This window comes from Erpetoichthys calabaricus, chromosome 10, assembly GCF_900747795.2.
Source record: "Erpetoichthys calabaricus chromosome 10, fErpCal1.3, whole genome shotgun sequence".
NCBI lineage: Eukaryota > Metazoa > Chordata > Cladistia > Polypteriformes > Polypteridae > Erpetoichthys > Erpetoichthys calabaricus.
This window is the reverse complement of record NC_041403.2, coordinates 48,150,224-48,166,825: the sequence shown is the minus strand read 5'-3', so window position 1 is coordinate 48,166,825 and position 16,602 is coordinate 48,150,224. Positions and strand designations below refer to the sequence as shown.

Here is a 16,602-nt window from a genome sequence, read left to right as displayed (position 1 = left end):
CAAATGAAGGTCTTCAGTAGATGAACAGATCCACTGAACAGTAGACTGGATTGACAAGTGAAGAAGGGGATGTGTCTTAGACAGGAAAGAGAAGGCCTTGATGCGTGCCAAGTAGACGGACCTGTGAAGTGGAAGGAAGGAAGAAAGTTCTGCTAAAAATTGTTGTTTTCAATACACAATGCCTGTTTCAACTTGAATATTAGTTTTCATCAATTAAAACATAATCCTGTTTGATAGCATACCAATTGTAAACGGTATAATACATATAAAGCTCTTTGGAAATTTTTAATTTTATTGTCTACCAATGGGCAAATATGGTACAGATGTATTCGATTTGGAAATTCGCCTTTAATTTGTGCAGTTTGTAGTGAGACAGTGAGTGTGATACAAATGTATAACACAAACGGTGACAACTACAATGATGTTGTAATGTATAAGAATGATATGTGAAATCCCTCAGCCTACACAACCACTTGCGAATTGTTAGCTGCATTAGAAATTTTTTCAAGTGTATTTAAATTCAGAAATGGTGCTTTATTTGCTTAATTTGGGGTAAATGGTTTATCAGTTAAAAGATTGTGCTTCCTAGCTTTATACTGAGGTCATTTTAATGTTTACGAACCTATTACTACAAATGATCTTAAAATCTACTACTAAATCTAATACTAAGAATCTTAAAATCTCGGAATTGATTACACCAAACATCACAGTCAAGTACATTCTCTTGCTTATCAGATGTGACTGAATTATTTCAAAATGATAGTAATAGAGCAAGAAAACATAAGTACAGTACTAGATACACAGACAATATTAGATGAAATCAATTTAAAAATGTCTGTGGCTACATATCCACAAAAATCCTGAAGTGAACAGACTTGCAGTTACTGTACTGCATATACTATACACAGAAAAGCCCAAAGTGAAGAGTTATGGTTGTTAAATACACACACAAACATCCAGAAAATCAGTGTTATTAAATGTACCTCAAATCATATTGATATGAACTGAAAATATTCTGTTTGACATGCAAGTTAAAAAAGATATTTGACTTGGCTCAAATAGGTTTAATTATAATTCACACATTAAGAATCTAAAAAAAAATCTTATAGGGTCAATGAACGTTAAATGCTTATATTGTTGTTATAATTACAGATAGATGATTCAAATTTGTATAGATATTTATAATGATACAAATCAAACAGATATGAAATTTGAGAAAAATTACTCAACCTGAAGTAGTATTTTATTTAAACAACCATCCAAATTTTTTGTATCATGGAAATATAAATGTGTACACAATATTAAAAACTGTATTCAGTATAATGCATATTCTTTCAATAACTATTATTAATTTTGTTTTAATTTATACATTATCAGTTTAAAAATAACGTGTAAACATTGAACATGCCATGTAAATATAAAGATGTAACAGGAACAATAAGCTTCTATGTCCCCATCATGTTCCTCGTAATACATTTAATTTTTATGATTTTTTTTATATCGACCATCATTATCAAAATTAAATGTAGCTAAATACAGTTTCACCTATAACAATTTATTGCTAGAAATATTATATAATGCTAACACTTTTTCAATGTTTTTAGGTGACTATAACTCTTTTTACTTTGCACATAATCTAGGTAATGCATATGTAATCATGAAAAAATTCCACCACCGTTTTCGACCTCCCTAAGTGTGAAAATATCATTTTAATATAAAGTTTGATTATAAATGGAGATAAATGATTGTGTATCTATATTATTAATTAGATATGATGAGAAGCAAAGAGATAAGATATTTGAGAAATATTGTGCAACTGGAAGTGGTTCTGATGAACATTTCCTCTATCTCAGTAAATGTGAAAGTTGAGGGGAGCACACTCCCAATTTTCTTTAATTTATAGAAACAGAGAATGCAAGTGATATGACAGAAATACAGTGGAACCTCTAGATACGAGTTTAATTCGTTCCAGCACTGAGCTTGTATAGCGAATTTCTCGTATCTAGAACAAACTTCCCCATTAAAAATAATTGAAATCCAGTTAATCCGTTCCGCACCCCAAATATATTAACATAAAAATCAATTTTCCTAACAAATAACACTGATAAATTATATATACTGTAGTCTACCTTTAATAAATAACACTGGTAAATAATATAACTGATTATTAAAAGAATCAAAACAGGTGTCCAAAGTGCAGTAGAGCATTCAATAAATCTTTAAATAAATAATCCTTAAAACAGTTGTGAAGTGGAGGTTTAAAATACACAAGAATAACAATCCTTTAACACGAGGTTAAAACGTCAAAAGGATGCAGTCTTTATAAAACAGATGACAATCCCCAGTGCTTCTTCTCTGTTAGAGTCTCACCTGCGGGCTCTGCAACAGGCGAGACACTCTTAATGCAGCTGACGCTGACTGACACTGACACTGAGACACACACACACTCTCTCACTCACTCACACTCTCTCTCTCCCTCTCCTTTTACTTCTTCTCGCGCTTCTCTATATATGCGGGGAGGACATGGCAGCTGCAGCCCATCAGCCACAGGAACAATCATGGATGTGGGCAGTTTCCCACCTGTGCACTTAAGTGAGAAACGCAGACACCGCAGATCGCGGCTCACAACTGCTACCACGCCCCCTCGCTAAGCCGCGAGCTATACCCACAGCCTGGCTCGTGGCTCGTTACGCGAGCCAATGTTCGCATTTAGATCTGAATTTTTCGCTCATACTTTCCTCGTATTTTGAATTTCTCGTATACAGAGGTGATCGTATCTCGAGGTTCCACTGTATTTGAATTTATTAACCAAATTAGGTTAGACACCAGGGGCCTCATATATAAACGGTGTGTACGCACAAAAATGTTGTGTAAACCTATTTCCACGCTTACATCGTGATGCATAAAACCTTAACTTGGCGTAAAGCCACGCACATTTTCATGGTAGCTTCAACCCTGGCATACACAAGTTCTCCACTCGGTTTGGCAAACTGATGGCACCCAGCGTCAAAGCAGTGCTGCTGTTCCCGGGTGGTTTCCCTTTTTTTTTTTACATCCACAACGACGGCTTTATCAAATAGACTGAAATTAACTGCATATTGTTCATAAGTTTAAGGCATCTGATTGTAATTAACCTGTAACAATATAATGATCCACGGAATAGTCAAACTATTCTAAATACCATAGCTGCTTTAGCGTTGTTACTCTCACTGCACCTCCTTTTAATACTTTCAGCTGCTCCCGTTAAGGGTTGCCACAGCGGATCATCTTTTTCCATATTACTCTTACTGCACCACTCAGAGCAGCTGATCAGAAAGAGAATTACTGGTATACAGAATCGAGCACACGCTGCCTCTGCCATTTGCTATTTGAACTGCTCTCATCCGACAAACTCTTCAGAGCCTTTCCTGTGCGGACCTCGCGGTTCAGAAACAGTTTCATCCCAAGAACTATAAACACACTCAATCAGTCCATCAAGTGCTCCTTATAGAACTGTTTGTACTTACAAGTACAATTACCTCACTGTAAACTTGCGATACAGTTATAATATTGCACAACCTGTGGCACTTTATAAAGCGCGTATTTACATATTATGACGATATCATTTTTAAGATGAAATGCAGCAAAATGTTTATTACATTATACAGATAAAATGTTAACGTCATTTAAATAATCTATATTGTTAATAATTAAACATGTGAGGACATGGTGTCACAGCGCTAGCTAGTTCAAGGGTTGTTTCTGCCTCGCGCTGTATTCTTGCTGGGGCTGGCGCGACACTGGAAGGATAGATGGATAGAATAATTAAACACGTACTATGAAGATATTTCAATGTTCCTTAAAAGTTTTGAAGAATCGGAGTTCTAAGCTTACAGATGGTGTAACGTCTATTACAGAGCTGATTGTGTGGCAATTGGTTACTTGGAGAAAGAAAAGGAAGGACAGGAATTGGGGGTTAGTACATTTGAAAGAGTCAGTACTGCTGCGATAAATTATTTCATCGAAGGTCATGCACGGCGCAGCAAGCATCTTGCGGGAGGCAGGAACAATCACTGTGCCACCGTGTTCCCATGTTTAATAACATGCTTTAATTCCTATCATCATGAAAATGATATCAAGTATACATCTCAGTATTTTAATTATTCATAGAGAGCTGTAATATCACGAATGTAATGGATTCTGTGCCCTGTCGGAGGAAGAGAAAGTCCGTTTAAGAAGGAAAAACTTGGAAGTTGGCATTCGCACAGATTTATGCGTCTGGATTATTTTTGTGCGTACGAACATTTCCGCTTTTGTCCATACGCCATGTTATAGTGTGATTTTTACGCACGGCATTATACATGAGGCCTCAGATGTTTCTTTAAAATTATTTTTTCAACTAGAACACAGGGACATGGATGGGATATTAGTTAAGGATATATTTTACACAAATAACAAAGAGTTTCTTGCAGAGAACCATTGATAAAGGGAATGTTTGCAGGTGTTTAGCACATAATACTGTAGAACTTTAGCACTTTCAAATTTTAATTCAACGATATTATGAAATGGTATTGGTGAGTAGTGGGGACTGATGAGCAATGTTGGGCTTCTCCGTTAATATTTTTACTTCTTACATATGGTATATACTGTACTTTTTATTTCTTATTTATAATGGTTTCATTCTGTGATCTAAAATAAGAGAATGTCTCCATTATTTTAAAAAGTTGAGAAATGTCTATTGAACATTTTTTTAAAAAATTTAACAATACTCATTGCATGCATTATTGCATTATGCTGTGTATTAAGTAACTGTAGGGCGGCACGGTGGCGCAGTGGTAGCGATGCTGCCTCGCAGTTAGGAGACCCGGGTTCGCTTCCCGGGTCCTCCCTGCGTGGAGTTTGCATGTTCTCCTCATGTCAGCGTGGGTTTCCTCCGGGCGCTCCGGTTTCCTCCCACAGTCCAAAGACATGCAGGTTAGGTGGATTGGCGATTCTAAATTGGCCCTAGTGTGTGCTTGGTGTGTGGGTGTGTTTGTGTGTGTCCTGTGGTGGGTTGGCACCCTGCCCGGGATTGGTTCCTGCCTTGTGCCCTATGTTGGCTGGGATTGGCTCCAGCAGACCCCCGTGACCCTGTGTTCGGATTCAGCAGGTTGGAAAATGGATGGATGGATGGATTAAGTAACTGTAAACCTCACCCCTAACTCTTAACCAAAAAAAAGCAAGGAAAAACAAAAATTCCTATTTGAAATCAAAATGGGAAAAAAATATGCAAATGGTTAAATAAAAAAAGAAATACATAAAAATGTCAGTAAATGATGACATGTTAAGGATTGATGCTCTTCTGGGCACACTTGCTATTGCTTCCCTTTTCATGGGAATTTGTTGCATGATGTAGAGATGCCATCTTGAGCCATCCTCCTGAATCAGCCAAAGACCTCACACTTCTAGGCCATTCTGTGGAAGAAAAGTTGTAATCTGACCTTTTATGCCTTTTTAAACATGATAAACTGAAGAATGGGAAAACAGGGCTTACTCCAAGTGAAATAAGTACTAATAAGTAAGATAAAAAAACAAAGTTATTGAGTCCCAGTAAACATTTCTTGGAGATCTGCCTATACAGTATGCCCGTGTATAATGCCTAAGGGTTGATGACACCTTTTACTATCAAAGAAGGTGCTGGCCACTGCAAGCATTCTGATTATTATGTTTACTGATGTCACTTTTGCAGAGATTTGAATTTTTTTCTGTCTTAAATAATCTTTTTTGTCAGAAAATGTCAATACCTGTTGTTGTTCCAAATATAGGACTCAAAATCGTTTATTTTTGTAGGCTACCTAAATTTTTTTTTCTTCTATTTGTTTGTATCTAAGGAGCAGTGATTCTTTACTTTGCTTTTTGGGTGAGGTAGGTCTAGTACTACATTTGAAATTGGTACACACTGAGGTGAATTCTGGCAGGAGTTGGGGCGGGAGTAGTAGTTCATGAGTGTGAAGGAGTTATGACTGACAGAGTTCTCAAACTAACATTACACAGAAGAGGTTGGCCATCACCCTCAGAAGTGGCCCTTTACTTGGAGGAGTGGGGGGTTTCCTTATTGCTCACTGAGATGGGAGCAACATCTAAGTAATCACAGCATCTGCTGGACTAGAACATTAATACTGTGTTGTATTCAGGCTTTATTTATGTAAACTGTGAGTGAAGACATTTTTTAAGCTGATCACATATCTTCTCATATTATTAATGTCTTTTTATTTCTATTTTGGGAAGAGGTTTTACATGGGGGCGGCACGGTGGCACAGTGGTAGCGCTGCTGCCTCGCAGTTAGGAGACCCGGGTTCGCTTCCCGGGTCCTCGCTGCGTGGAGTTTGCATGTTCTCCCTGTGTCTGTGTGGGTTTCCTCCGGGTGTTCCGGTTTCCTCCCACAGTCCAAGGACATGCGGGTTAGGTGGAATGGCGATTCTAAATTGTCCCTAGTGTGTGCTTGGTGTGTGTGTGTGTGTGTGTGTGTGTGTGTGTGTGTGTGTGTGCCCTGCGGTGGACTGGCACCCTGCCTGGGGTTTGTTTCCTGCCTTGTGCCCTGTGTTGGCTGGGATTGGCTCCAGCAGACCCCTGTGACCTTGTAGTTAGGATATAGCAGGTTGGATAATGAATGGATGGATGGATGGTTTTACATGGGGACGTGTGGAAGGATTAAAATTTATTTGTGTCTATTGCTCCATGGAATACCATTATTGTACTCTATTTCATACTGTTTAGATCACAGGTGTCGAACTCCGGTCCTCGAGGGCCGCGGTGGCTGCATGTTTTCACTCTAACCATCTTCTTCATTAGTGTGCCGTTTTTACTGCTAATTAACTTCTTTTGCTTTAGTTTTAATTAACTTAATTGTCTTTTTCCTTACTTAGTAGCCAAACAATAATGGGACATCAAACAAGCCACCATATGACAGAGAAAACAGAAAAATCAACAGATTTGGAAATGTCTGCTGTGGCAGAATGAGAGCAGCAACAAGCCATTGAATTACATAACGGGCTTAATTAACAGCAAGAATCAGCTTCTCATTAAGAGACTGGTTGGAGTGAAATTGGTTGGAGTTTGAAATCCCAGTTTAGCTGGTCATCTGTTGGCTTGTTTCATGTCTCATTTCTGTTTGGCTGCCATTTAATGAAGAAACAAATCAATTCAGAGGACTGAATCCTTAAAAACAGGGCTATTGAAATGAAGGGAAAAGGAGTTAATTAGCAGTGAAAACTACTCACTGATTAGGAAAAGGGTCAGAATGAAAACCTGCACCCACTGCGGCCCTCCAGGCCTGGAGTTTGACACCCCTGGTTTAGATAGTTGAATACATTACATTATTTAAGGAAAAAAATAAGATTTATCATGATAAAGAATATAAAATAAATTTATTATTTGTACTGTAAATCTGCCCCAACTTTTTTACAGTCGTAGAACAGACAGGGTTAATTGAATTGCATAGTGTCACACAGTGGATACAAGGTAGAAATTAAACCGACAACCTTATCATTTCAAATCCAGTGTGCTTCTTGTTTATTTGTATTGTATTTTTGTCAGCTGTTTTGAGGGACATGCAAGAATAACATTCATTGTACTACATACACATGACAATAAACACTGTATGATACTCTCTGTGTCATGTTGTCTGAGCAATAGAGAGTAAGGCAATGCACATGGTCTGTTTCACAGAAGATATTATTGAGCAAATAACGTCTTGAACCAGGAAATAATGGCCTGAACGGGATAGTGGAAACTCTACGTTAGAGAAACTTTGCATGAATCTGGAGCAATAGGAAAGATGTAATTTTGTTTTTCAAGAGGTGAAGTTTGAGCAGAGTTTTTATACTATAGAACTGGAATGTTTTAAGCTTATTTCAATGAGTACTATCATAGACAACCTCGGAAGTCATGTTTAAGGAAAATGTGTATTTACAGAACAAGTTCCACTACATATTTCTGTTTTTTCAAAATAATTGCTTGTTTAGAGCAATTGATTGGATCCTTACATTGATGGATTGAAGGCCAGAGGTCCACATGACCATCATCATCAAATTCTTCCATGTGAAACCTGAAAATCATGAGGACTGATTAATATAATTTCTGTTCGGTAGAATGCCTAGAGGAGGCTGGGTGGTCTCATAGCCTGGATCCCCTGCAGATTTTGTTTTTTTTTTTTTTTTGCTTTTTTCTGTCCTCCCTGGTCATCAGACCTTTCTTTTATTCTATGTTAATTAGTATTGCCTAATTTTATTCTTATATTTTGTCTTGTTTTCTCTTTCTTCATCATGTAAAGCTCTTTGAGCTACATCACTTATATGAAAATGTGCTATATAAATAAATGTTGTTGTAGAGTTTGCAAAGAGAAAGCATTGTTTCTCAGACAAATTCTATGTAACAGAAGTCAGAATTGCTTGAATTATGAACAGCATCACTGAGGAAAAAGGCAACAGTCACCTGCTGTACAGGGCAAACCAGAACATATTTTGAAGAGAGTAACAATGATTCTCCCAATCATTTTCCTCAGATATTTTCAAATGTAAAACTCAGTGGAAGTAATATGATAAAATATGAAAAGCTTTGAATTGGAGAATTTGATTCTGGCCTCTTAAAATGGAAAGCATAGCATGTTATGAAATTTGCAAGGATTGATGTCACCAACACCCATCCAGAAGTGCAAAGTCAAATCCACTGGGTCTGTAAGCGTACAAAGAGTTTGAAAATATTTACACTGATAAAAGCTGTGAATATACCTGAACACATTTAACATTATTCAGTAGTTTGCTAAGAAGTAATTTGGTATACTGCTGGTTATTTGGTGGTTTTTAGATTCACGATGAAATGCTTATTTGTATATACTGTATTTCCTTCAGCTCATTTACATTTTACTATATCTTTTGAATATTAGAATACTATAGTAAAACTGATTACACGAGCAGTATGTTGTATTGACTGTTATATTTTTCATGTTTAAAATTAAATTTTAGTAATTTGCCTTAAGCAAAATACTTAAGGCTTAGCTCCCCTTTACGTTAATGAACTTATGAATGCTTGCATTGTATGTCAGACCAAGTTCAGCTTTTTATAATTAAATGAATAGGTCAAAAACATTGTAGGCAGTAGAGTCTTAGTTACAGGGTTCCTAGAATTTTTGAACAGATGTAAATCGACTGGCTATACAAACCTAACAATACATCTTTAGGATGTTCTACAATAGAACATGTGCACCCACAATTGTTTGTTTTTCCCTTGGATTAGCTTCACACAGGGTTATTATTTTCATTTTCCCCTGCTGACTCCAAGCATTTGCCACATGTTGTACATTTGTTACTTTTGTGTATGTTGGACTGTTTCTAATAATGGATAACATTTGATTTAGTAATCAGTTCAGCAACCTTCCAATAATAGGGAAAGTGATATTTAAAAAAGGGGACTGTTACTCCTGCATTAGTACAGTGCACGATCTTGACCTGTAAAATTAACCTCTTCAGAAATACCTTAAATGTAAATGTGCTTCAGAGTTTATTGAGAGGGGTGTATTTTTTCAGCTTGAAACTAAAAAAGAAAAGTAAAAACTTCATTCAAGAGGGTTCATAATCGTTAGTCTGAATACTGTGATAGACACTACTTTCACACAATAATTATCTCCAAATAATACATAACCTCCAAGTCCCCAAAATGCATAACAAAATGTAAAGGAACTTTTCTGTGTTCAGACTGGAGTGATAACATTTGACTCTTCTTTTGTAAAGAGAGAAAAAAAGTTGCCTGGATTATTTATAAAAATTATTGAAGGACTTGCCTTGGCTAAAAAAATACAATCTTAAATGGAAAGTGTTTTCTCATACTATTGTTCCTTTGACATTGCATTTATTAAATGTGTTTCTAATGTTTGCAGTTAAGTATTGGTCAAATAAAATTTGAATATTTTAAGATGGCTTTCTTTAAGGTGGCAGGGTTAGATGGGGGTTTGCAGTACATCCTCATAGCACAAAAACCTGAATGGAGTTTATATGTTTTAGATAATCCATATTACTATCCGAAGGTTGTAAACCGGATGGGTGCAGGGCTCACCGGATGTACGGAAACCCCAAAGGTCCATGTTGTGACAACATGCGTGCCTACAACGTGCGTGCGAAAGGAGTCACGGCTCAAACCAACTGTGACAACGCACGCGCCTACAACGCGCTTGTGAAAGGAGTCACGGCTCAAACCAAAGAAAACACAGAAACGAGACTACGACCTGTGAACTACACCTGCGGTAAAGCGTGCACGCCAGGTTGTACAGCCGCCCGGACGTGACCGCCCACACCACCGCATATACCCTCCATGATATGTCTTCACGCAGCGGCTTCCCACCGAGGCGCATATTGCGCTGTGGCGCTCGCCCCACAGTCAGACGCAGCGGCCTCCCAGTCAGTAGGTGGCCCCAAACAACACAACCTGTTCAAGCGGTCGGTGTCAGCGAAGGCAACAGACTCACGTCTCCACAAAACGAAACCGCTTTAGTACAGATATGCCTATTGGATTAAATGACATTTCCCCAGACGCACCCGCCCTCCATGATATGTCATCCATCCACATATCAGACGGAACAGAAACTGATTGCCATTCTAGGATTTCCGATTCGCTAGCGAATCGCGGGGTTTACTTGTTTGATAGAATGTAGTGTAGTACTACAAGAGACCCTGCATTACCCTTACTACTCTTACAGCAAGCAGATCCTATAAACTGAGAAAGTCCTTGTGTTCCTCATTGTTATTCTTTCTCTCCTTCTCTTTTCTTTCTCTCACATGTTAGGTCTCATCTGAGCCCCCTGGGTTGTTCATAAAGGCCATAAAATTTTTCAGGATCCCATTTATAAATTGTGTATAGTTTGGAGTTAGCCTTTTAAGAGCAGATACAGCAGTAAGGCCTCCAGTGGGTGACTTTGCTCCTTGTTTATATTTCACTTTTTTGTTTGCGGTCTAAGCTTTTAAAATTTGCAGTGGATGCTGGGATATGTACAAGTTTACACTGTAGCAGTCTTATCCATATATGCATAATCTAATAAAAAGGAACATTTTTATTCAAATTACTAGTATTTACACTTTAGATGTAATCTGGATCAAGTGCAACATGCCACATTTGATCCAAATCCCAGTTTGCAGTATAAATGTATCCACAGTTCATTAGTTCCTTTAAATGTACCAGTAAGGTACCAATTGAACCATCTGGAAGTTTTCTTTTGTTTATCACAAATCTGAAAAATGTTTAACACAAATGCAGCAAATACAATCTGCAGCTTTTTCTATTTTCAGAAGAAGTTATTTTTTGGTGTACATGTAATCAAAATGATAGTATTTTTTTATACTTTAATAAAGCGGTTTTCTTAATGTCCAAGAATTTATCATATTACATCTTAAATAAGGATTACACAGTGCCTGCCTCACAAGTTCAGTGTTCTATGTTTGATTTCTGTGTCAAGTCATTGTCCATGTGAAGTCTGCCTTCTGCGCGTTCTCTCCATGTCTCCGTAGGCTTTCCTCAGTGTTGTCCTGTTTTCCTTAGTATTTCCCAAATTACATGTATGTTAGATTATTTGGCAATTCCGATTTGGCCCTGTGTGTTAGTATGGGTGGATGCAAAGGTGAGCTCTGCGGTTACCTGGCTCTCTGTCCAGAGCTATTTCCTGCCTTGCACCAAGTGCTGTTGGCCTAGTCTCCAGGGCCTCGTGACTATTGGATTAATCTTCTTTGACAATGCTGTGCCATGTTAAATCACTAATAATAAGCCTTGTAAAACCTTATAATAGGTTCAGTAGATCTTTACTGGCTCATTTATTTGGGACTGGTAGGAACTGGCAATGCTCATTTCATCAACGATAATCTCCAATAACAAACTAGATGAAATTTTATTTTTGCATATTACATGAATAATATAATGTTGTCTTTATATTTGTACTTACTGTTTGGCTGAGAAACACATAGTCTTGTCTGTGTTTTGATGGTGTTCAGTATTCTGCTTGTGAAGTTTAGTTTTTTTGGCATTTAAAGCATTGTTTAATTTTTGGCATACATGATCAGTCATGTATTTATTAAACTTTATTAAACTGGGTGTTTCACTTCTAGTACCTAATAAACACTGTTTTATTATTATATTTAATGGTCATCATGATGATTTCTTAATTTATCATATCACTTATTTTAGAGAAGAGCGATCCTACCTTGAAGCATAAGAATCATCACATTTTATTGCTTGAAAGCAAATACTTTTGTTTCATTGTTTAAAAGTGGTTAATGTCCTGTTATAGTAGTGCTTGAAGGAGTGATTAGCTCAATGTCTAGACAAGAAGAGTCAGGTTAATTTAACCACAAATGTTCACCCTTTCATCTGGCTCTCATTGAAATCTGTGTTCTCGCCTATTTTCCCTGCAGCCCACCCCCCTCCAATTCTTGGGCAATAACTCAGAAAAGTCACGTCAAAGTTTTTTCTTTCGTTTTTTAAAATCTTGGCCCCTCTTTGTACTTCTTAGAAGAGTGAAAAGGAGAGATTTGTGGCCAAGCTTGAGTTCTGTTTCAGATTTAAATCACAGCTTCTTTTCTTTTTTGAGTATACATTTCCCCATAGGGTAGTATCTTAGGAAAATAAAGTGTAGGAAGATTTGCTTTCCATCATGAGACAAAAAAAAAAAAAAACTATAAAGGCATGAGTACTCCTTTGGGATGTAGTTGAAAGTATAGTCAAAAATGGGAAGGACGCTGCCTGAGGTTTGGCTCTTATGTCTAAAGACAGGAACTCTCTTAGTAAAACAGGAAGACACCAGCTTTTGTATGTGCTGTTAACCTGCAGGTGGAATAAAATCTCACTTCAAGTATAAACTTTATAACCCTTTAATATTCCCTGCTTGTGTTTTGTATGGGGCATTTTAATGTTGCTGTTGGAGTAAATTGCTTAACCTTGTGTAATAAGTTTTGATTACCTGGTTCTTTGTCAGGGCAGCAGTGAAGGGATAGAGGGGGACCACATCCACTCCCAAGACGTTGCCAGATGGTGGGGAGAATGGAGCTCCTGGTCAACTTGCTCTCGTACATGTGGTGGTGGCGTGCGTTCCCAAGAAAGACACTGTCTACAGCAAAGGTAAATAGTTTCAATGCTTAGTTGACTAAATTTCATCCCATCATGATACTGTCAAAGAATTACTAGCATATATAAGTGGTGATTATTTGATATGTGTTAAAAATAATATGGTAGGCAAAGCAAAAAAAGTCTTGGGCTATGTTTCATTTCCTGCTGTATTGGTTAATGCTCCTTATTCACAGGAGCGATTAATAAAGAATGGTTTAAAAATTCATTTTTGTTAGTTTGTACCAGTGGCATGAAGACTGGTGCAGACTACAGTCCACCTTAATAAAAGGATAAGTGTCTGTGAGCCCCTCTGATTGTAATTTCTCTGTCATTCCAAAAGATGGCACATCACAAACTTACATAGACATATACATGGCATGGTGCCCTAGAAACATTAACGCTGAGGTCTACATTGATCACTTAGATTTCAACCCCTCTTGGATGGGTAGCATAGCTAGTCCACCTATACTTTTCAAAAATTCCTTTTTCCTTTATAAACAGTTATTGAAAGTCATGTTTTAAAATTGTCATCATAACTGTCATTGGGTCACAGAAGAAGCAGGTTTACTGAAAAACATGGTGATTATGATTACTGTGATTATGAAAACTAAAAATCAGTCACAACATTCTATACACTTATTCTTGGACAAAGTAGATTTCCTAAATCAGTCTTATTTGTGTGTATGTGTGTGTTTTAGTCATTGCCTGTTGTGAAAATTTAAAGGGATACAGATACACAGATGGTGGTGGTTCTTGTTCTTAATCTGTTATTTAATAATAATCTTTAATAACATAATTATCCACTTTAGTATAACTTAACAATGATTATAGTAAAAGTTTTAAAGTTAAAATTCCTTTGCTCCCATAGTGCATGACATAACAAATAATTACCTAGGTAGTATTTCTGCCATTCAGCCCTGAGTTATAGTCCCTGTAATCATTCTCCGGCACATCATGTTCTTTTAATATTGAACAAACTAATATATTAAAATATTGAAATACCAAAAATGTCATTATAAATATTATCTTTGATATAATTTTATTTCTGTCAGGTGATTTAGCAAAGCCTAGCATATGCTATAACTCAATATTGGTAAAATTTAGGCACTGAAAACATAGGGAGGAATGGATTTATAGCGGTTTAATATATCAGCTGTTTTCAGGGTTTTTTAGCATTACAAACCATGTTAAGTCTTTTAGACTATGTATCCCATAATGAATTTATATTACTGAAACACTTGGAAAGTTACAATTTCACAGGAATGTGATCTCATGTGAATTAGTGAAGAACATCATAAACAATAATGTTAGGAAATTTGTCAAAAGGCATTATATTGACTGTGATGTGACATTTGTAAATTACAGAGCCCTTCATCCAAATCTTGATGACAGTGATTGTGGTTTTATATTATTTATTTGGCAACCTAACGTTATAATACTGTAGAGCACAACTCAATGAAACAAATAAAGATAACACAACAATAGAATAACATACTTTGAAAGCAGTCTGTGAAACTTTGCATTCAACCAAACAAAAGAGATCAATCTGAAGTGATTCTCTACATAGGATAAAACAGTGAGTGAAATAAAAAAATGTTAAGCAACAGTCCCAGCATGTTTATTTTAGGAGTATGTTAATGAGTTCTTGCTAAGTTCTGGTAAAATTCTGAATAGATGCTTAGATACACATAAAGATTTTTTTCAATTTCTTTTTTGAGATAATGTAGAACATTGCTTTCCTACAAAGTCAGAGAGACTGGATTGGGATACTTACAGTTGTGGAAAAGAGTTCTTCTGTAAATAATGTGGCATATGATATTATATCTGAGTTTTTCTTAGCACACTTTTATCCCATCTGGTATTATGTTATATATCTCTGTTATACAACTTTTATCCAAAATGGTTAAAGTGTTGGGCATTCCCAAAACCTGTGACCTAATGATGCAGACACTAGATGATATTGCTTAAATATTGTGTTTAGCAGCCATTAAAGAGAGTAAGTCTTTTCAGTTAAGTAGTTATTCAGTCAATGTTATTTTGTCTGAAGAAACTCTTATACAGTAGATCACACAACCACAAGGCAAAGAAAAGAAAATTGCAAAATAATAAATGTACAGTGCAAGATCATTTAATGTAAACAATATTATAGAGAAGGTAAACTTTGAAGAGCACCATTTAGTGAAAATAAGCAGACATGTATTATACGAGAGTAAAGTAAGTAAATGAGCAATCAGTATAGTACAACCATATCAGTATAATGGGCATAGAAAGGTCAGTTAGAGAATAAAGTTAAAGGTACTGTATAGTCAATTAAAATGAAAAATGTTAGTTTTACTGAATGACTTTTTACCAAGAGTTGCAAAAAAAACTCTAGAGGAATTCTTAGAAGGTTTTCATCAAAGAATCTCAGTTGTGTGCAGATGAATATGTAGCGAGCAACAATGATAGGCATATGAGTGCTGAAATTAACAGTCAGTAAAAAAAACTTTAAAGATAACAGAATATTTCAAAAAACACTTGAGATTGTACTTATTACATTTGGTGAGAAAACAGCATTTTAGACCTATTGTAATCTGGTAAGACTTAATTTAGGAAGACCATTAAAAAGTCAATTTAATTTGTATTATTTTCTTTCAGTATTTGACAAATGCCTTTAAATCCTGAAGTCATGACAGAATATAACAGCATCAAAGGAGAAAAGAAAATGTCAAAGTCTAGTAATGTTTTCAAGAGCGTAAAATGATGTCCCAACAGCAGTCTGACTGTAGGCATACAAAAAAAGAATAAAATACTAATTAGTTTAAATGGGGTGGCATGGTGGCGCTGCTGCCTCGCAGTTAGGAGACCAGGGTTCGCTTCCCGGGTCCTCCCTGCGTGGAGTTTGCATGTTCTCCCCGTGTCTGCGTGGGTTTCCTCCGGGCGCTCCGGTTTCCTCCCACAGTCCAAAAACATGCAGGTTAGGTGCATTGGCGATTCTAAATTGTCCCTAGTGTGTGCTTGGTGTGTGTGTGCCCTGCAGTGGGCTGGCGCCCAGCCTGGGGTTTGTTTCCTGCCTTGCGCCCTGTGTTGGCTGGGATTGGCTCCAGCAGACCCCCGTGACCTTGTAGTTAGGATATAGTGGGTTGGATAATGTTCAGCAGGTGTATGGTGTACTCAACAACACAACTCAACTCATTATTCTTTACACTGTGCTGTCACATACACTGAGTATTTGTTCATCCTTACAGTTAGTATGCGACATTGCTACTGATAAATGCAAATCTGTCCGCAGATAGCTTTAATTTTGGTGGATCACTGTTGATTAAACAGTCCTCCTTCAAACTGCATGTTAGTGTAAAACAGAATCTCATATAACAGCAGTGTAAAACTACAGAACTGCTCCAACGTAGGAACATAACTTGTGTGCCATTTAAAAGAGGCATACGAATTCTGTATTAAATTAAGCAATGCAAATACTAATGACTAACCAATACATAACATTTTTATACAATACCTAAGAAG

At 36.8% G+C, this 16,602-nt stretch overlaps 1 protein-coding gene across 3 annotated transcripts in view; it reads left to right on the top strand.

The window, feature by feature from the left end:
• Positions 1-16,602, top strand: part of si:ch211-267e7.3 (ADAMTS-like protein 2) — a 59,708-nt gene that overhangs the window by 2,297 nt on the left and 40,809 nt on the right. For all 3 annotated transcript variants that reach the window (XR_007936033.1, XM_028811140.2, XM_028811142.2), the window contains exon 2: positions 12,971-13,113. Coding sequence is in view for 2 of the 3 variants with exons in the window: in XM_028811140.2 (XP_028666973.2) it covers positions 12,971-13,113 (143 nt within the window). In the remaining variant the exon portion in view is untranslated. The remainder of the gene's footprint in view (positions 1-12,970; positions 13,114-16,602) is intronic.